We start from the raw sequence: 15,347 nt of genomic DNA, 5'->3' as shown, positions 1-15,347 counted from the left end.
TGGGTTCAATCCCCTTTACTAAAAACAACAGTAACAACAACAAATAGGTACTTAGGTTCTTTATTCTGATTTCTTTCTTGGGCAACTGAAGTACTTTTGGGGGGGTTTTGTTTTGGAGTTCAGGGAGAAAAATGAATTGTATATGATTGAGATGTTCAATATATAAATATGTCTTTCTGTTGCCCTCCATTTGAACAAGCCCTTAAGGAAGACTGGGCATGGTGCAGCACACCTGTAATCACACTAGGAGCCTCTAGGAGATGGGGAAGCAGGCAGTCATTAAGCCTGAGCCACTTTTTCTTTGTGTCTGCTTCTTCTCCTACATAAACTCCCAGCCTAGGGGGAAGGAGGGTTCTAAAGGAAGAAGGCATCAGGATAGGACAGGAAATTCAACACAACGGCCCCTTACCCTGGGCAAGGGGCGTCTGTGTGGGCTGCAACCTGCTCTGTCCTCTTTCCCCCCAGGCCACCTGTGAATCTGCTGGGCCCTCCCTCTTCACAGCAGATCACTCCCTCCTTTCCCATGGACCAGCTGTGGGCAAACTTGTCTCTTCAGTGTTTCAGCTGCTTTTCCTGCTCTTCCCATCCTAAAATTCTATTCCTGGGGCTGGAGAACTACAACACCCATGACCTCCCTCCAAGCTCCTTATCATCCAGGCTGCATGACACAGATCCTGACAACTGGTGACACCAGCCACTCCCACTGGCTGCCTTTGAGGGCAGGGCAGTAGGTGTGAGTGGTTGTCTGCATGGGGCAGGGTTGGCAGGGCCTGTGTGAAGGGATGTGGGCAGTGCCGGGCTCCTGGGGTGTGCCCAAAAGTAGAGACCAAAAGGCCCAGGAGCCACGGACGTGGGCTATAAATCATAGAAGTCCACATGGGCTCCAGACTCAAATGTGTCTCTCTGCAGCAGGTTCAGGAGCTTCTGGGCTGACATCCCGCAATCTACCAGCTCCCCATTTGTCTTCATATCCTGTAGCCTTTTTCGTAAGTCTAGATCCACTGTGGTCTCCCGAGCCAATAGCTGCATGTCTGTGTCCAAGGCACCTGGAGAATCAAAATGAGATGTCAGGGACAGAAGGTCATGGGTCAGTGCTATGTACTTGGGGAAGGAGCTGAGTCATGTCCGGCCAGAGGCAATAGTTCATCTTGGCTGAAATGCATGGACAGAGTGGCCAAAGACCCCACTGTATCTGTCACTGCTGAGTTGCACTCAAATTCCAAAGTCCACACAAAACAAGATCCCCACCAACACACCACCCTGTGACCGTCACCCCTCATGAAGCAGGACCTTCTCTCTGTCTCTCTCTCTTTCATTAGTTTTCAGTGTGGAGCTGGGATGAAGCTCAGGGCCTTACACATGCGAAGCACGGACTCACCAACTCCAGGCCCACAGCACCTTCTCTTCACTTTCCCACTTCTACCAATGAAGTATTTAAAAGCCCTGTGCCCTCTCCCCACATCATCCTCTGCTACAGCCAACCAGGCACCAGGCAGGACACTTCTGCACCTACATACCCTGACAACCAGGCCCTTCCTGCTCACAAAGCCCTGGTTCTCTCTCCCTGCTTCAACCCACCCCTCGGCTAAACTCATTTTCCCAAAATATCACACCATTCCTCTGCTGAAAACCCCTCAGGGGCTTCCTGGCAGCAGTGGTGATTTGAGTCACCCTCTCTGATGGTCCTCGCCCCTGTGCTGGGAAGTCCTGTCCAAAGCCACCAGTTGAGAGTGCCCAGTCGCTATGGTGAACCCTGTTCAAAGGAGGGTCTGTGCTTGCCATGGCATTATCGGTTCTGACCCTGAGTTCAGACACCAGCTGCTGGAAGTAAAGAATCATGAGCACAAGCTGATGAATATACCGGATGGCCAGAACTTTGTCCTTCATCCTACATGCTTTGAAGAAACCTTCTCACAAATTTACCCTTTCTGAGGGCTGGTTTATATAGCTCAGTTGGTAGCATGCTTGCCTTGTGAGCACAAGGCCCTGGGTTCAATTCCCAACACCACACACACAAAAAAATTTACCCTTTTTGATGTTAAAACCTATTTAATAAATGTGCCGGGCTAGCTCTGGGTCATTACATTTCCTTCAGGTATAATAACCCACCTGGCCTCTTTCCCCTCTGTGTTCTTCATCACCCCTCGCTGGTGTTCTGAATTAACAGCCACAAAGGTTGAGGGAGTTTCCCAATAAGGTTGAAGCAGTTTCCCAAAAGCCAAGATCTCAAGGTCCCTTAACCGCTCCCCTCTGTGAACACCCAGCTTCCAGCCAAACTGCAAAGCTTGTCACTGCCTCACACACTTTCTCTCCTTTACCTGCACTGCTAGGACATGTCTAACCTGGAAACATCCACACAGCACCATGGGACAATACTGAGTCCAGCTACCTTCAGTAAAGCCATTCCTGGTCTCCCCATTCAAAAGGAATCCTTCCCCTTCATGAACCCTTGTACGCACGTTCTATTCTCCATAGAGGAATCACAACAGAATTTGGAGTTAATGATCCTGGGGGACAGAAAATCACAGAATCTCAGACCTGGAAAGAACATCACCTTCCTGACATTCAAACAACTTCCAATCACCTGTGCATCCTCATACAAGGAACATGCTACCTTTCCATATAGCCCACTCTACTTCTGGACACCTGTTAGAACATCCTTCCAGAAACTGAATGACATTCAAACTGGACCCTCTCTCTTCACATCAGATCACTCCCTTTTCCCATGAACAGGCCCTGGGGAGCTCCTAAAAATCTTAGCTCTCTCACAATGCCTAGACTCCTGACATTGAACCTAGCCATGTGGCCATCTGCCATCTCAGCTTCTAGCTGTAAGTGACATTTGGTCATGTGGTCTGAGTGAGCTCTAGGCTGAGCTGCAGGTGATGAGCTGGGATGTTGGCTCCAGAATTCCTGCGTGGGTCTGTGGGGTGGAGCATGGAGAACATGAGAAGTAGACATGGTGCTGATCACACGTTGGAAGCAGGGTAGAATCCTGGTCTTGCCACATTCGGGCTTTGTGGAGCCCGCTCTATATCTGTCCCCAGGACACAAACCTGCATCTCTACCTAAGCTGCTCAGACATTAGACCACAGCTCTGTCACACCTTCTAACTCCAGGAACTGCAAGTCTAGAATAAAGGCCCTGGCACTGTGGTATCTGGGTGGAGAGGGCAGACACCAGACCAGTGTCTCAAGACCCCATACCCATCATCTTCCATGAGCACAGGGAACCATCTTAATCATCCCAGCAGCCCCCATCCCCAGGGTTCTGGCCCAGTTCAGCCTAGACTCTCACCACTCAACAACATCTGTCTGCATGTCACTCAGTTAACATGCTCTGCAGACCCACCCTGGACTAGCTTTGCTAGCTAGCTGCTGGCACACAGATGAACAGGGGTTCCCATCAGGTACACCTAGGAAGGTAACACAGTGTGACAAGTCCCATGGAACAAGTAGAAGTTGTAGCAATTAGACAGTACTTCACTGCTGAGGGTTGTTTCCACAGGCACTACCTCATTTAGCTCCCTGGGAGACAGGTAGCATCTTTCCCATTCCACATGAAGAGGGAAGCTTGGGGCCCAGAATTCAATCCCCACTGTTCTCCCAAACTACATCTAATATCCCGGGCTTCCCTGTCCGAACTCTAGTCCAGGCAACTCCCTACTCTCTCTGCATCCCCTGCTCCTGCCAGCTCTACTTCCTTGGAATCCACGTTTCACCTGAGGGGTGAGGGTCAGGAGTCAGGAACAACACACTTTGTGGGTGCTTCCAAAAGGAGAAAGGAGATAGGCCCTTTGTCCAGTCCACAGTGAGGAACCAGCCAGTTCTGGGAACAGTGATGGTAGCACCTTCCACCTACCTGGGGCATAGCTCAGCACCCTCACACTAGGTTCCTCTGCAGCCAGGACCTGGAACATCATTGTACGGGCAGCCTTCCCTGCACAGTACAATGTCCAGCCCTTAAAGGGCTTCAGGGCACAGATGGATGAGATGTTAACCACAGTCCTGCTCAAGCCAGGACGTTCTGGGAAGGCCTTCAGGAAGCTGGAGGTCAGGCAGAGAGTGGAAGTCAAGTTCATAGCCCAGTAGCTGTTTGCTTCTGCTGGGTCACTGAGGGTCTGAAAGACTTTGGAAATATCCCCAAGGGTGGCTGAAAATCAGAGGTAGAAATAAGTCAGTGTAGCACCGGGGATGTAGCCCTGTGGTAGAGCACTTGCCTAGCACAGGAGAGGCCCTGGGTTCAATCCCCAGCACCTGGGAGTGCGGGAAGCAAAAGAAATAAAGGGTCTGTTCCTCTTACCAGCCTCCCCCAATTCCTCCAGAGACACCCTTCTCATCCAGACTTAGAGGACCTATCTCCCTAGCACTTCTCAAGGCGTTTCCTGCTTCTCCAGCTCTGCAGAAAGACTAACTTGTGGGGAGGAGACCACCCACCCAGGCTGTCCACTGATAATGCCCTGGCCTTGCTCTGGCATTGGGTAGTCAGGGCCTTTGGGGCAAGCTCTAGGGGGAGTTTGGAGAAGCAAGGCAATTTGAGGACTCCATGCTTTGACTCAGTCCGTCGGTAGCGGACGCTGCGCAAGGGGTTCTGAAAAGTTCTATGGACACTTAAGAAAACTTAATTGGGCAAACCGCGTCAGGATGAGGGCCGCCAGATTTGAGGACGCCTGGCCTTCCTCCTGTACATTAGGCCTCTGTGTGCCTCGGAGGTTGTGTAAGTGCGATCCACTTTATGCTTTAAATATAGCCCTTGCTGCTCTGCCACTGCAACTCATTTTTTTTTTTTTTTTTTTTTTTCTTCCTGTCTTTCTACTCCTCTCAAATCTCAAGGGGGGAAGGGGGAACCAAAAGCCAAAAACAAACAAACGAAAAAAAAAAAAAAAATGAAGTCCCCACGTCCTGCTGATGGACAGAATCACAGCTTTGGAACAGGAGTCCCCTGTGTTTCTCCTTTGCTGTCAAAGCAATAAACCTTTCTCCTCTTCTCAAAACCTTGTCCTCCTTATTGGATTGGCATCCGGAACAAGGACTGAACTTTCAGGCAACAGCTGAACTACCCGTACTCTGGACTCTCGGCCGCCTAGTGTGCCCACCTAGGAATCGCCCTTACTGTCCCCAGCGGGGTGGGGAGAGACCGCTTAAATGCAGAAGCCACCGCCCCGTCTCACCCGCATTGTTTATAAGCAGCAGGCGCTGAAGCCCTTCGGGTCTGGGGAGGTCGCGCAGGGCTCCGAGCAGCTGCTGCAAGCCGGCGTCCGAGCCCAAGTCGGCGGGCACCGGCACCACGCGCAGGCCAGGGTGCTCCGCCACCAGCTCTGCCTCCAGCTGCCTGAGCGCCTCCTGGTTGCGGGCGGTTAGGAGCAACACCGAGCCGGGTGACAGCAGCCGGGCCAGGAGTGTGGCCAGCGCGCGGCCGAAGCCACGGGAGGCCCCTGTGAGCACGCACAGTGTGCGGCCGAAGCCGCCTTCCTTGCGGATCCCACCTTCCATGCCGCTGATCTCCGCTGGCGGGAGCGGGATCCGAGACCCTTAAGGCCTTGGAAGGGGCGGAGACAATGGGAGGAGCCGCGGAGCAGGGCGGAGACGAAACCTGAGTTTTCAGGTTCCCAGTGCTGGAACTGATTCCCTGGGTCCCTGTTGTCACAAGTGGAGAAATCGGAGTGCTGGTTTGACAGGAGCCTGAGCGATTAGGTAACCAACCAGGAAGGGCTGGGAGCTGGTCCCAAGCTGTTGGCCGGGTCCCCAGCGCTGCCGGTGCTCACTGTGTGTCATTGTGGTTTTGCCACCAAAGAATTTTAAAATGGTTCCTCCCTGCTCTTCAGGCAATAGAAAACAGGTCTGTGAAAGCAATCTCATCCTTGAGTTCTTTGGACATTTGTGAACTCCTTCTTTGTGCCAGCCTTTGAAGAAAGGGAGGGAGCAAAGAAGAGATGACTGAAAGTCAGAAATCCACTCTTTGGAAATAGGTGCTTCTATGGGAGCCATTTGGGAAAAGCCCCCAAGGGCAGTGGTTTGCTTAGTCTTGCGGAGCCTCAAAAGTTCTTCCCTTCCTAGGAAGATGCTTATAGCCTTCCGCTACCGCACCATGTCCCCACACTGTCAGTCTCACAATGTCTCACGGGCAACACAGCCCATAGAATTCCTTTGAAAATGGTACAAGATTTCCTAAATCTACCTGCACATTGGGAGTCACTGAGGAATTTTATAACTACTGTGTCTCAGTGACCTAACTGAGGAATTTTAATAAGATCTTCAGAGGATTTTCATGTACAAGTCTGGGAACCACTGCAGTAGCAATTGATGGTAAAGTGGTTTTTTTTGTTTGTTTGTTTGTTTGTTTTTATTATTTTGTTTAGGTTTTGTGTGTGTGTGTGTGTGTGTGTGTGTGTGTGTGTGTGTCTAAGGATTGAACCCAGGGCCTTGTACATGCTAGGTGAGCACTCTACCAACAGAGTTATATCCCTAGTGTTAAAAGTCTAAACCTGATAAAGGTCATTAGTAGAGAAATTGGTGGAATTTTCTAATGAAATGTAGGGTTAATTACTAGCATTGTATCTTTCCCTGCTTTTGACTAGTGAACTGTTATGTTTTTGGAAATATAGTAAGGCATTTAGACATAAAGGGGTATCATATCTTCAACACACTATCAAATGCCTCCGAAAAAAATAGAATGCATAAAGCAAGTGCTTTCAAATGTAAATACTTAGAAAATATGGATTAAAGCTATTGAGAAGGCTTTTTTGTTTCCCTAGCCCCCAGCATACTGGGGATTGAACCCAGGGAAACTCTGCCACTAAGCCTTCAGCTGGCACCATCCAATGTACTTGGCGTGTTTGACTAGTCACAGATTCAGGAGTTCCAAGAGGCCTTCAGCATGATTGACCAGAACAGAGATGGTTTCATCAACAAGGGAGATTTGCATGATGTCCTTGCTTCACTAGAAAAAAAATTCAACTGATGAATGTCTGGATGTCATGATGAATGAGGCTCCGGACCCATCAACTTCACCATGTTTGGTAAGAAGTTAAATGGCACAGATGCTGAAGATGTCATTGGAAGTACTTTTGCTTGCTTTGATTAAGGAGCTACTGGCACCATTTAGGAGGATTACCTGGGAGAGCAGTTGACAACAGTGGGCAGTGGCTTTACAGATGAGGAAGGGGATGAACTGTACTGAGAAGCCCCTTTTGACAAAAAGGGGAATTTCATGCCTGAAATCCCAGTTACTTGGGAGGCTGAGGCAGGAGGATCATAAGTTCAATGTCGGCCTCTTCAATATAGGGAGACCTTAGCAATTTAGTGAGATTCTGTCTCAAAATAAAAAAGTAAAAAGAGCTAGGGAGGTTGCTCAGTGGTTAAGCACTACTGGGTTTAATCCCTGGTACCAAAAGAAACACACACACACAGACAGGCATACACACACACACACACACACACACACAAAAATAGGCCCCCCAATAAACTGCTGTCTACAGAGTCATCATATTTTTTCAGAGAAAGTTATTCACTCAATTTTTTCTGAACCATAAACTTTATGATAAAAAAGATGAATAACCCAATTAAAAAGTGGGAAAAGTGGGGGCTGGAGTTGTGGCTCAGTGGTAGAGCACTTGCCTAGCATGTGTGACGCACTAGGTTCAATCACATAAAAACAAATAAATAAAGGTATTATGCTCATCTACAAGTGAAAATATTTTTTTAAAGTGGGCAAAAGATCAGAACAAACATTTTTCCAAAGAAAACATACAAATTATCAGTAAGCACATGAAAATATATTTCCCATCAATTAGCCATCAGGGAAACACAAATCAAAACCAAAATATAATGCCAATACACACCCATTAGAATGGGTATAAATAAAAAATACTATAGTTTGCTACTAAATGTGTAGTATTCACATCCAGGTGACATGAAGAAAAATATATAAATGTACTTTGTAAAGTGTTAAGTACCTGAAAACTTCTGAGTTTCAGTGTTGATGAATAAATGTTCATTACTTATTGTGTGTATTCTACTATGCTCTGAACTGTAGATACAATGATTACTAGAAGCTAGGAACAGTGGCTCACAGTTATAACCCCAACTCTTCAGGTGACTGAGGCAGGTGGATTGCAAATTCCAGGCCAACCTCGCAACTTAGTGAGACCCCAGTCTCAAAATAAAATTAAAAGAAGGGCTGGGGATGAATAATAAGTGCTTTCTCAAAAGAATATAATACTATGTAGATGTAATAAATATTTGATAAATGAATAATTTGTATATTTGAAAAAAAGACAGTAGTAAGTTTTGACAAGGCAGTGGAGAAATTGGAACTGTCATGCAACAATATATTGGCCTTAGTTGATGAGGAATAATTCATAGAAAATTTTCAGCTAACAAATGTAGAGGAAAGGATAGAAAGGAAAGTATTACTATTTTGTAATGGCTAATGAAATAATTGATTCAAGCAAAGATTGTCAATGAGTAAAGCAATTAAATGAAAAGTTCATGGGGAAAAGTATAAGAGAGGGACTGGAGTGTCCCTATCTAAACTCATTGGGTAATTTGGATATCTCCAAGAACTGAAATGTCACTCTTATCTGAAGTTCAGGTTCTGTTTTAGGTGTCTTTTGATGCGATTAAATGTAATGTCCACAGCAACCCTTTGGAGTTCGGGAGTTGGGAACTGAAAAATAAATTATGAAAACAGAAAAAATGCAGAACATGAGACTTTCCATAGACTTAACAATGACTTTCTTTGAGTCAATGGCAAAAGAAAAAAAAAAAAAAGAAGAAGAAGGGAGGGACTGATAAATTCAAAATACAGATTTTATGCCTGATGAGGTGGCACATGCCTGTAATCCCAGTGACTAAGGAGGCTGAGGAAGGAGGATTACAAGTTTGAGACCAACCTCAGCCACTTAGTGAGTCCCTGTCTCAAAACATGCAAAAGTATTGGGGATATGGCTCAGTGGTGAAGGGACCTGGGTTCAATCTCTCATGCCAAAAGAATACTTCCATATATATGTATGGATCCTGATTCAACCAAATCAATGTAAAAACACATTTTTATATAGTTGGGTAAATTTCAATATGAATTGGGTATTAATTGATGTCAATGATTTAATTTTAATCTTTTGAGGCTTAACATTGGCATATGATTATGTAGGGAAATGATGAAAGTTTTTAGACATATAGTGACACAAAATCTTGGATTTGCTTTTCAATATTTCAGTAACACACACACACAGAAGAAAAAGAAAGATAAAGCAGGGGGAGACAAAACCTTGATATCTATTTTAGTATCAAATTTGGCTTATGGGGATGATGAGACCCATTTATAATTGTCTCTCTTTTTGTTACATTTGATACAGAAATGGGAACAGTCCTGTTTTAGTCAGCTTTTTGGCTGCTGTGACTAAATGACCCAACCAGCACAATTATAGAGAAAAAGTTTGAGGGCTGTCGGTTTCAGAAGTCTTAGTTCATAGAAGCCTGGCTCCATTCCTTGGGGCCCAACGTGAGGCTGAACGTCATGGCAGGAGGGGTGACAGAGGGAAGCAGCTCACATCAAGGTGATCAGGAAGCAGAGAAGAGAGACCCCACTCTCAAGATGCAAAATATATACCTGATAGCCACGCCCCAATTCCCACATCTTCCAGCCACACCCATCAGGGATTAATCCACTGATTGGGTTGAGACTCTTTCAACCCAATCATTTCCCCTCTGAACCTCCCTGCATTGTCTCACACGTGAGCTTTTGGGGGACACCTCACGTTCAAATTGTAACAGTCCCATTGCCAGTCTGATTATAAAGATACATGAGCCCCAAATGTTTGAACAATTTTTATAAAAGAAGATAATTTATAACTAATAAAAGGATAATTTGAACTAATAAAAGGATGGAATATTCTCCATTTTAATAGATAGTGTCAAAATGAAATTTAAAAGGTTAAAACAAGTTTATACTCCAACCAAGATAATAAGCATGTCCATTTCATCACATTAATTTTTTTTTTTTTTTTTGTGGTGCATAGATTGAACCTGGGGTCTTACACATGCTAGGCAGACATTCTTCCCCTGAGCTACACACTCAGCCTTCTTTTGGTTCTTTGGGTTTTGGTAAGGTTGTACTTTAGTCGCGGTATTGGGAATGGGAATTAGGGTATCAGGTGTGCAGCAAATGCTCTACCACAGGCTATACCTCAGCCCCAGGTTGTGCATTTTTCTTTCTTAGCCTGTCAGCTCTTCATGCTCTTTGCCCATTTGTCTATTATGTTTCCCAATTTTAGGCTTCTTTGAGGTTTCTTTCTATTCATTTTTTTTTTGACTCAAGTTTCTTTTGCTATACTTACTTTCTCTCTTATTGACTTGGAAGTTGCAATCCTCCTTTAAGTATACTGACAGTTGCTTTTGAAATAAAATTATAAATGCATGTACTTGTGTTTTTCTGTCAACATCAACATTAAAATCAAAACATTGGACTGGGGACTTGGCTTAGTGGTATCAGACTTGCCTAGCATGTGTGAGGCTGCAGGTTAGTTCCTAGAACCATGCACGCACCAAAATTATCAAAACATTATGTATGGTACATATATACAATGGAATATTACTCAGCCATAAAGGAGAAAGAAATTATGGCATTTGCTGGTAAATGTGTGGAAGTGGAACCTATAATGCTAAGTGAAATAAGCCAATCCCAAAAAAACAAAGGGCAAATGTTCTCTCTGATATGTAATGCTGACACAATAGGCAGGGTGGAGGGAGTAGATGTTCACTGGATTGGACAGGGAGAATGGGCGGAAGGGAGGGGGGATAGGAATGGAAAGACAATGAATCAGACATAACTTTCCTATATTCATATATGAATACACATGTAGTGTAACTCCATATCATGTACAACCACAAAAATGAGAAATTAGATTCCGTGTGTGTGATATGTCCAAATGCATTCTATCATGCATAACTAAAAAGAACAAATAAAAAATGTAAAAAAAAAGAAGTAGCAATTATAAAACTGATTTGAAGTTAAAATTATGTGTTGAGGAAAACAATATGACTTTGCACTTTGGAGGCCTTGTTATATTTGTGCAGTCTTGGTCAGGTCATATAATGTCTTCAAAACTTGTTAATTAAAAATTTTAATTAAACATGCACAAATATTTTGTGAGTGCCTACCATGAACCAGGAAACTAGAGGCCATTTGTGTTACGTGCTGGTTGAGAAGTGTTCTGCATAAACGAGTAATAATGGTGAGCAATTCAAATAATCCATATATATGAATTATACACACACACACACACACACACACACACAAGAGATTGAACCCAGAGGAACTTAACCACTGAGCTACATTTCCAGCCCTTTGTTAAATTTTTTATTTGAGGCAGGGTCATGCTAAATTGCTTTGGTTCTTGCTTTGTTGCTGAGGCTGGTTTTGAACTTGCAATCCTCTTGCCCCAGCCACCTGAGCCACTAGGAATACAGGTGTGTGCCATCGTGCCCAGGATGGAACAAAGTCAGTAGATATAAAGCACTTAATACATTTTCATGATTCAACAAATAGTAGAGATTATTATTATTATTAATGTCCCTCCATATTATGAGAGATCCAGCACATTTAATCCTTTCCTCCATACCTTCTCAGGTACCAGCTTTCAGTTGTTTTGTTTTTTAAATTTATGTATGTGCTGGGCACTGTGGCACACACCTGAAATTCCAGCAACTCAGAGGCTTAGAAGGATTACAAATCTGAGGCTGGTGTGGGCATCTTGGTGAGACTCTGTCTCAAAATGAAAATTAAAAAGGGGGTGATATAGCTCAGTGGTAGAGTGCTCAATATTGAAAAAAAATTCATGAAACCACTCTTCCACCATGATATTCAGCCTCACTTCAAGCCCCTAGGAATAGAGCCTGCTGTCTATGGATGAGACCTCTGAAACCATGAGCCCCCAAATAGACTTTACCTGCTCTACAATTGTGCTGGTCAGGTCTTTTAGTCACAGTGGTGAAAAAAAAGAGTAAAACAAATTGTTACCAGCAGTGGTAACTAACCTGACCATGTGACTAACCTATGACTAACCTGACCATGTGGTTCATAAATTTTTGGAGTATTTTGTAATTGGTTGGAGAAATTTTGAGATGTTTAGCAGTGCAAACTGGAAATGCTTTAGATTGTTGTAAGTGGAGCTTAATGGCCAGTTCTGGCGGGAGGGAGCTCAGAAACCCAGAACTCCAATAGGACCATGGACAGTAAAGACAGGGCTCAAGAGGGTTTAGAGGAAAAGGTGGACACTATTGGAAATTGGACTAGAGGCCATTTGTGTTATGTGCTGGCTGAGAAGTGCTCTGCATTTTGCCTGTGTCCTGAAACTTTCTGTGAAACTGATTTTAAAAGCAGTGGACTTTTTTTTCTGATGGAAGAAATTGCTAGACAGCACAGCATTCAGGCAGTGGCATGAATATTGCTGGGGGTATTTAACCAATTTTATTATGATAATCAGGAGCAGAAAGCTGAGCAGAAAGATTTGAAAAACTTGGACTTGAAGAATGAGAGTAAAACTGGTGCTAAGGAAGTTGCAGTTTTTAAAGACATTAAGGTCACTAGAGAAATGCTAAAAATTTTGCCCAGAGATAATAAGAAAGATATCTTGAGGGCATCTCAGTAGCTGGCAAGACCACACCCATCTCAGATTCAAGGAAATAAAAGTAAAAATTCTCTTGAGAAGAGACCAGTGGGACATGGGAGCCTTCTTGCACAAGGGAGCCTGGGAAGTTTTTTTTTTTTTTTTTTCCAACGTGCTCAGCCACACAGATACTCAGACAGGCTGCTGCAGCCAGAGTTCCTGGAGTTTTGGCTACTGAGTGAGATGGCAGCAGACCTTGGTGTCAACCACATGGTGCTGGTTCTGCAGGAATGCTGGTTGCTGGAGTTAGAGGGTCATTGCAGCTTCCACCAAGATTTCAAAGGAAAGCCTGGGAGGCCAGGCAAAGTGCAGCAGGATTGGAGTCCCTGTGGGCAACCACTGAGGGGGAGATGCATGGAGATGTGGGGAGGAAGCCAAAGGTACAGTGGAGACCCCCAAGATTAAGAAATGCCCGTACCATGGAACATCCACCAACGAAGGTTGCAGGAACCAAGATGAGACAAGCCAACAGAAAGGCCACTTGTGCTGCACACAACAAGGCTGCAGGGAGGAGCTACACATCCCTTTGGATGGAACATCACCATGCCATGCACCCCAGATGCCAGGTGGAGCTACAGTTCTTGTTTTCCCAGGTGGATTTCAGTCTTGCTTTGGTTCCATCCCTTCTTTCTATTTTTGTGAGTGGAAATGTTTACTCAGTACCTTTATATATTGGAAACTTGTAAATAGCTTTTGATTTTTACAGGAACTCACAAAGCACATTTGCTCTGAGTCTCAGAGGAGACTTTGGATTTGAAATTTTGAGCAATCTTGGAACTGTTGAGACTCTGGAGATTCTTGGAAATGGACAAAATATATTTTACATTCTGAGATGGTCATGAGCTTTTGGTGACAAGTGATGGAATGTTATGGTTTGGATGTGAGATGTCCCACAAAAGCTCATGGTTGAGATAATGCAAGAAGGTTTAGAGGAGAAATCATTGGGTTCTGAGGGTCTTCATCCAATCAGTGAATTAATCCCCTCACTGGGATTAACTGAGTACTAACTGGAGGCAGGTAGGTTGTGCCTGGAGGAGGGGGGGTTATTGGGGGCATGGCTCTAGGGTATATTCTTGTATCTGGCTAGTGGAGTCTCTCTCTGTGCTTCTTGATCATCCTGTGAACTGCTTCCCTTCACAACACTCTTCTGTCATGATGTTCAGCCTCACTTAAATCCCCAAGAAATGGAGCTGGCTGCCTATGGATTGAGATCTCTAAAACCGTGCACCCCCAAACAAATTTCTCCTCCTCCCTCGGGAAAAAAAAAAATCATGTAGCCCCGTGTTAGTCAGTTTTCCATCACTATGACAAAATAGCTGAGAAAATGCACTTCCAAGGAGAAAATATTTATTTGGCTCATGGTTTCTTGGCCCTGTTGCCTCTGACCTTTGATGAGGCAGAATATCATGGCAGGAATGCCTAGTGGAAGAAAGCCATGCACCTCATGGTGGATGGAAAGCAAAGAGAGAGAAAGGGGCTTGGGTCCCGATACCCCCATTCAAGGGCATTGCCCCCCATAACCTAAATTCCTTTCATTAAGCTCCACCCATCAGTTTCTAACCATCTCCCAACAGCGCCACACTCTGGTGACCAAGCCTACTTATCATATGAGCCTCTGGAGAACACTTTGTATCCAAAGGACAGCACAGTTTTCTGATTCAGCTTATTAGTATTTTGTTTTATACATTATATCTTCTCCTTCACGAATTATTTTTAATATCTTCACTGTTTCAACAGCATGGAAACAAAAAACATTTAAACACCCTTCTTTTCTGTTCTCACTGGTTATTCACATTTTTATTACACCACATCTTCCATGTACTCAGGTTCTAACCAGGTGTGGTGGTGCACACCTGAAATCCCAGTGACTCAAGAGGCTGAAGCAGGAGGATTACAAGTTCAAGGCAAGACTTGACAACTTAGCAAGACCCTGTCTCAACATAAAAAATAAAAAGGGGGCTGGTGTTGTGGCTCAGTGGTAGAGCACTTGCCTAGCATGTGTGAGGTGCTGGGTTTGAATCTCAGCACTGCATGTAAGTAAATAAATCAAGGTCCACCAACAACTAGAAAACATATATATATATATAATAAAAATAAAAAGGGCTAGGGATGTAGCTCTGTGGTACAGCACCCCTGGGTTCAATCCCCAGTACTAAAAACAACAGTAACAACAACAACAACAAAATATGTACTCAGGTTCTTTATTTTGATTCCTTTTTTGGGCAACTGGAGTACTTCTTTGGGGTTTTTTGGTGTTCAGAGAAAAAAAGTGAGTTGTATAATATTGAGAACTTTATAAATGTGTCTTTCTCTTGTGCTCCCTTATGAACAAGATCGTATGAGAAGACTGGGCATGATGGGGTACACTTGTAATCCCAATGCCTGGGAAGGCTGAGGCAGGAGACTCACAAGTTCAAAGCCAGCCTCAGCCTCCCCTTCTCCCTCCCCCTCCCCCTCCCCCCTGATCATCATGTGGTCTGGTTCCCTCTGCCACCCTCTTCCACCGTGTTCTGCCTCACCTTGAGCTCCGAGGAATGGAGTTGGCCTTCTATGGACTAAGACCTTTTATACAGTGAGCCCCCAAATAAACCTTTCCTCTTCCACAGTTGTTCTGGTCAGAACAACTGGTCAGGTCTTTCCATCACAGTGGCAAAAAAGCTGACTAAAACAATGGCTTTAA

The 15,347-nt window shown here is 44.7% G+C and overlaps 1 protein-coding gene across 1 annotated transcript; it reads right to left on the bottom strand.

Moving 5' to 3' along the window:
• Positions 1 to 44: 44 nt before the first annotated feature.
• On the bottom strand, positions 45 to 5,529 carry LOC306644455 (sepiapterin reductase-like). Its single transcript, XM_079111470.1, has 3 exons — positions 5,171 to 5,529; positions 3,862 to 4,152; positions 45 to 1,046 (listed from the first exon to the last, which is right to left on the bottom strand). Exons 1-3 carry the CDS (start codon positions 5,490 to 5,492, stop codon positions 856 to 858), a joined length of 804 nt encoding a protein of 267 aa, XP_078967596.1. The 5' UTR covers positions 5,493 to 5,529; the 3' UTR covers positions 45 to 855.
• Between the last annotated feature and the right edge of the window lie 9,818 nt (positions 5,530 to 15,347).

The sequence above is a fragment of the Sciurus vulgaris genome (genome assembly GCF_902686455.1).
Source record: "Sciurus vulgaris genome assembly, chromosome: 14".
Classification (NCBI taxonomy): domain Eukaryota; kingdom Metazoa; phylum Chordata; class Mammalia; order Rodentia; family Sciuridae; genus Sciurus; species Sciurus vulgaris.
This window is presented reverse-complemented; position numbering and strand designations above follow the sequence as displayed.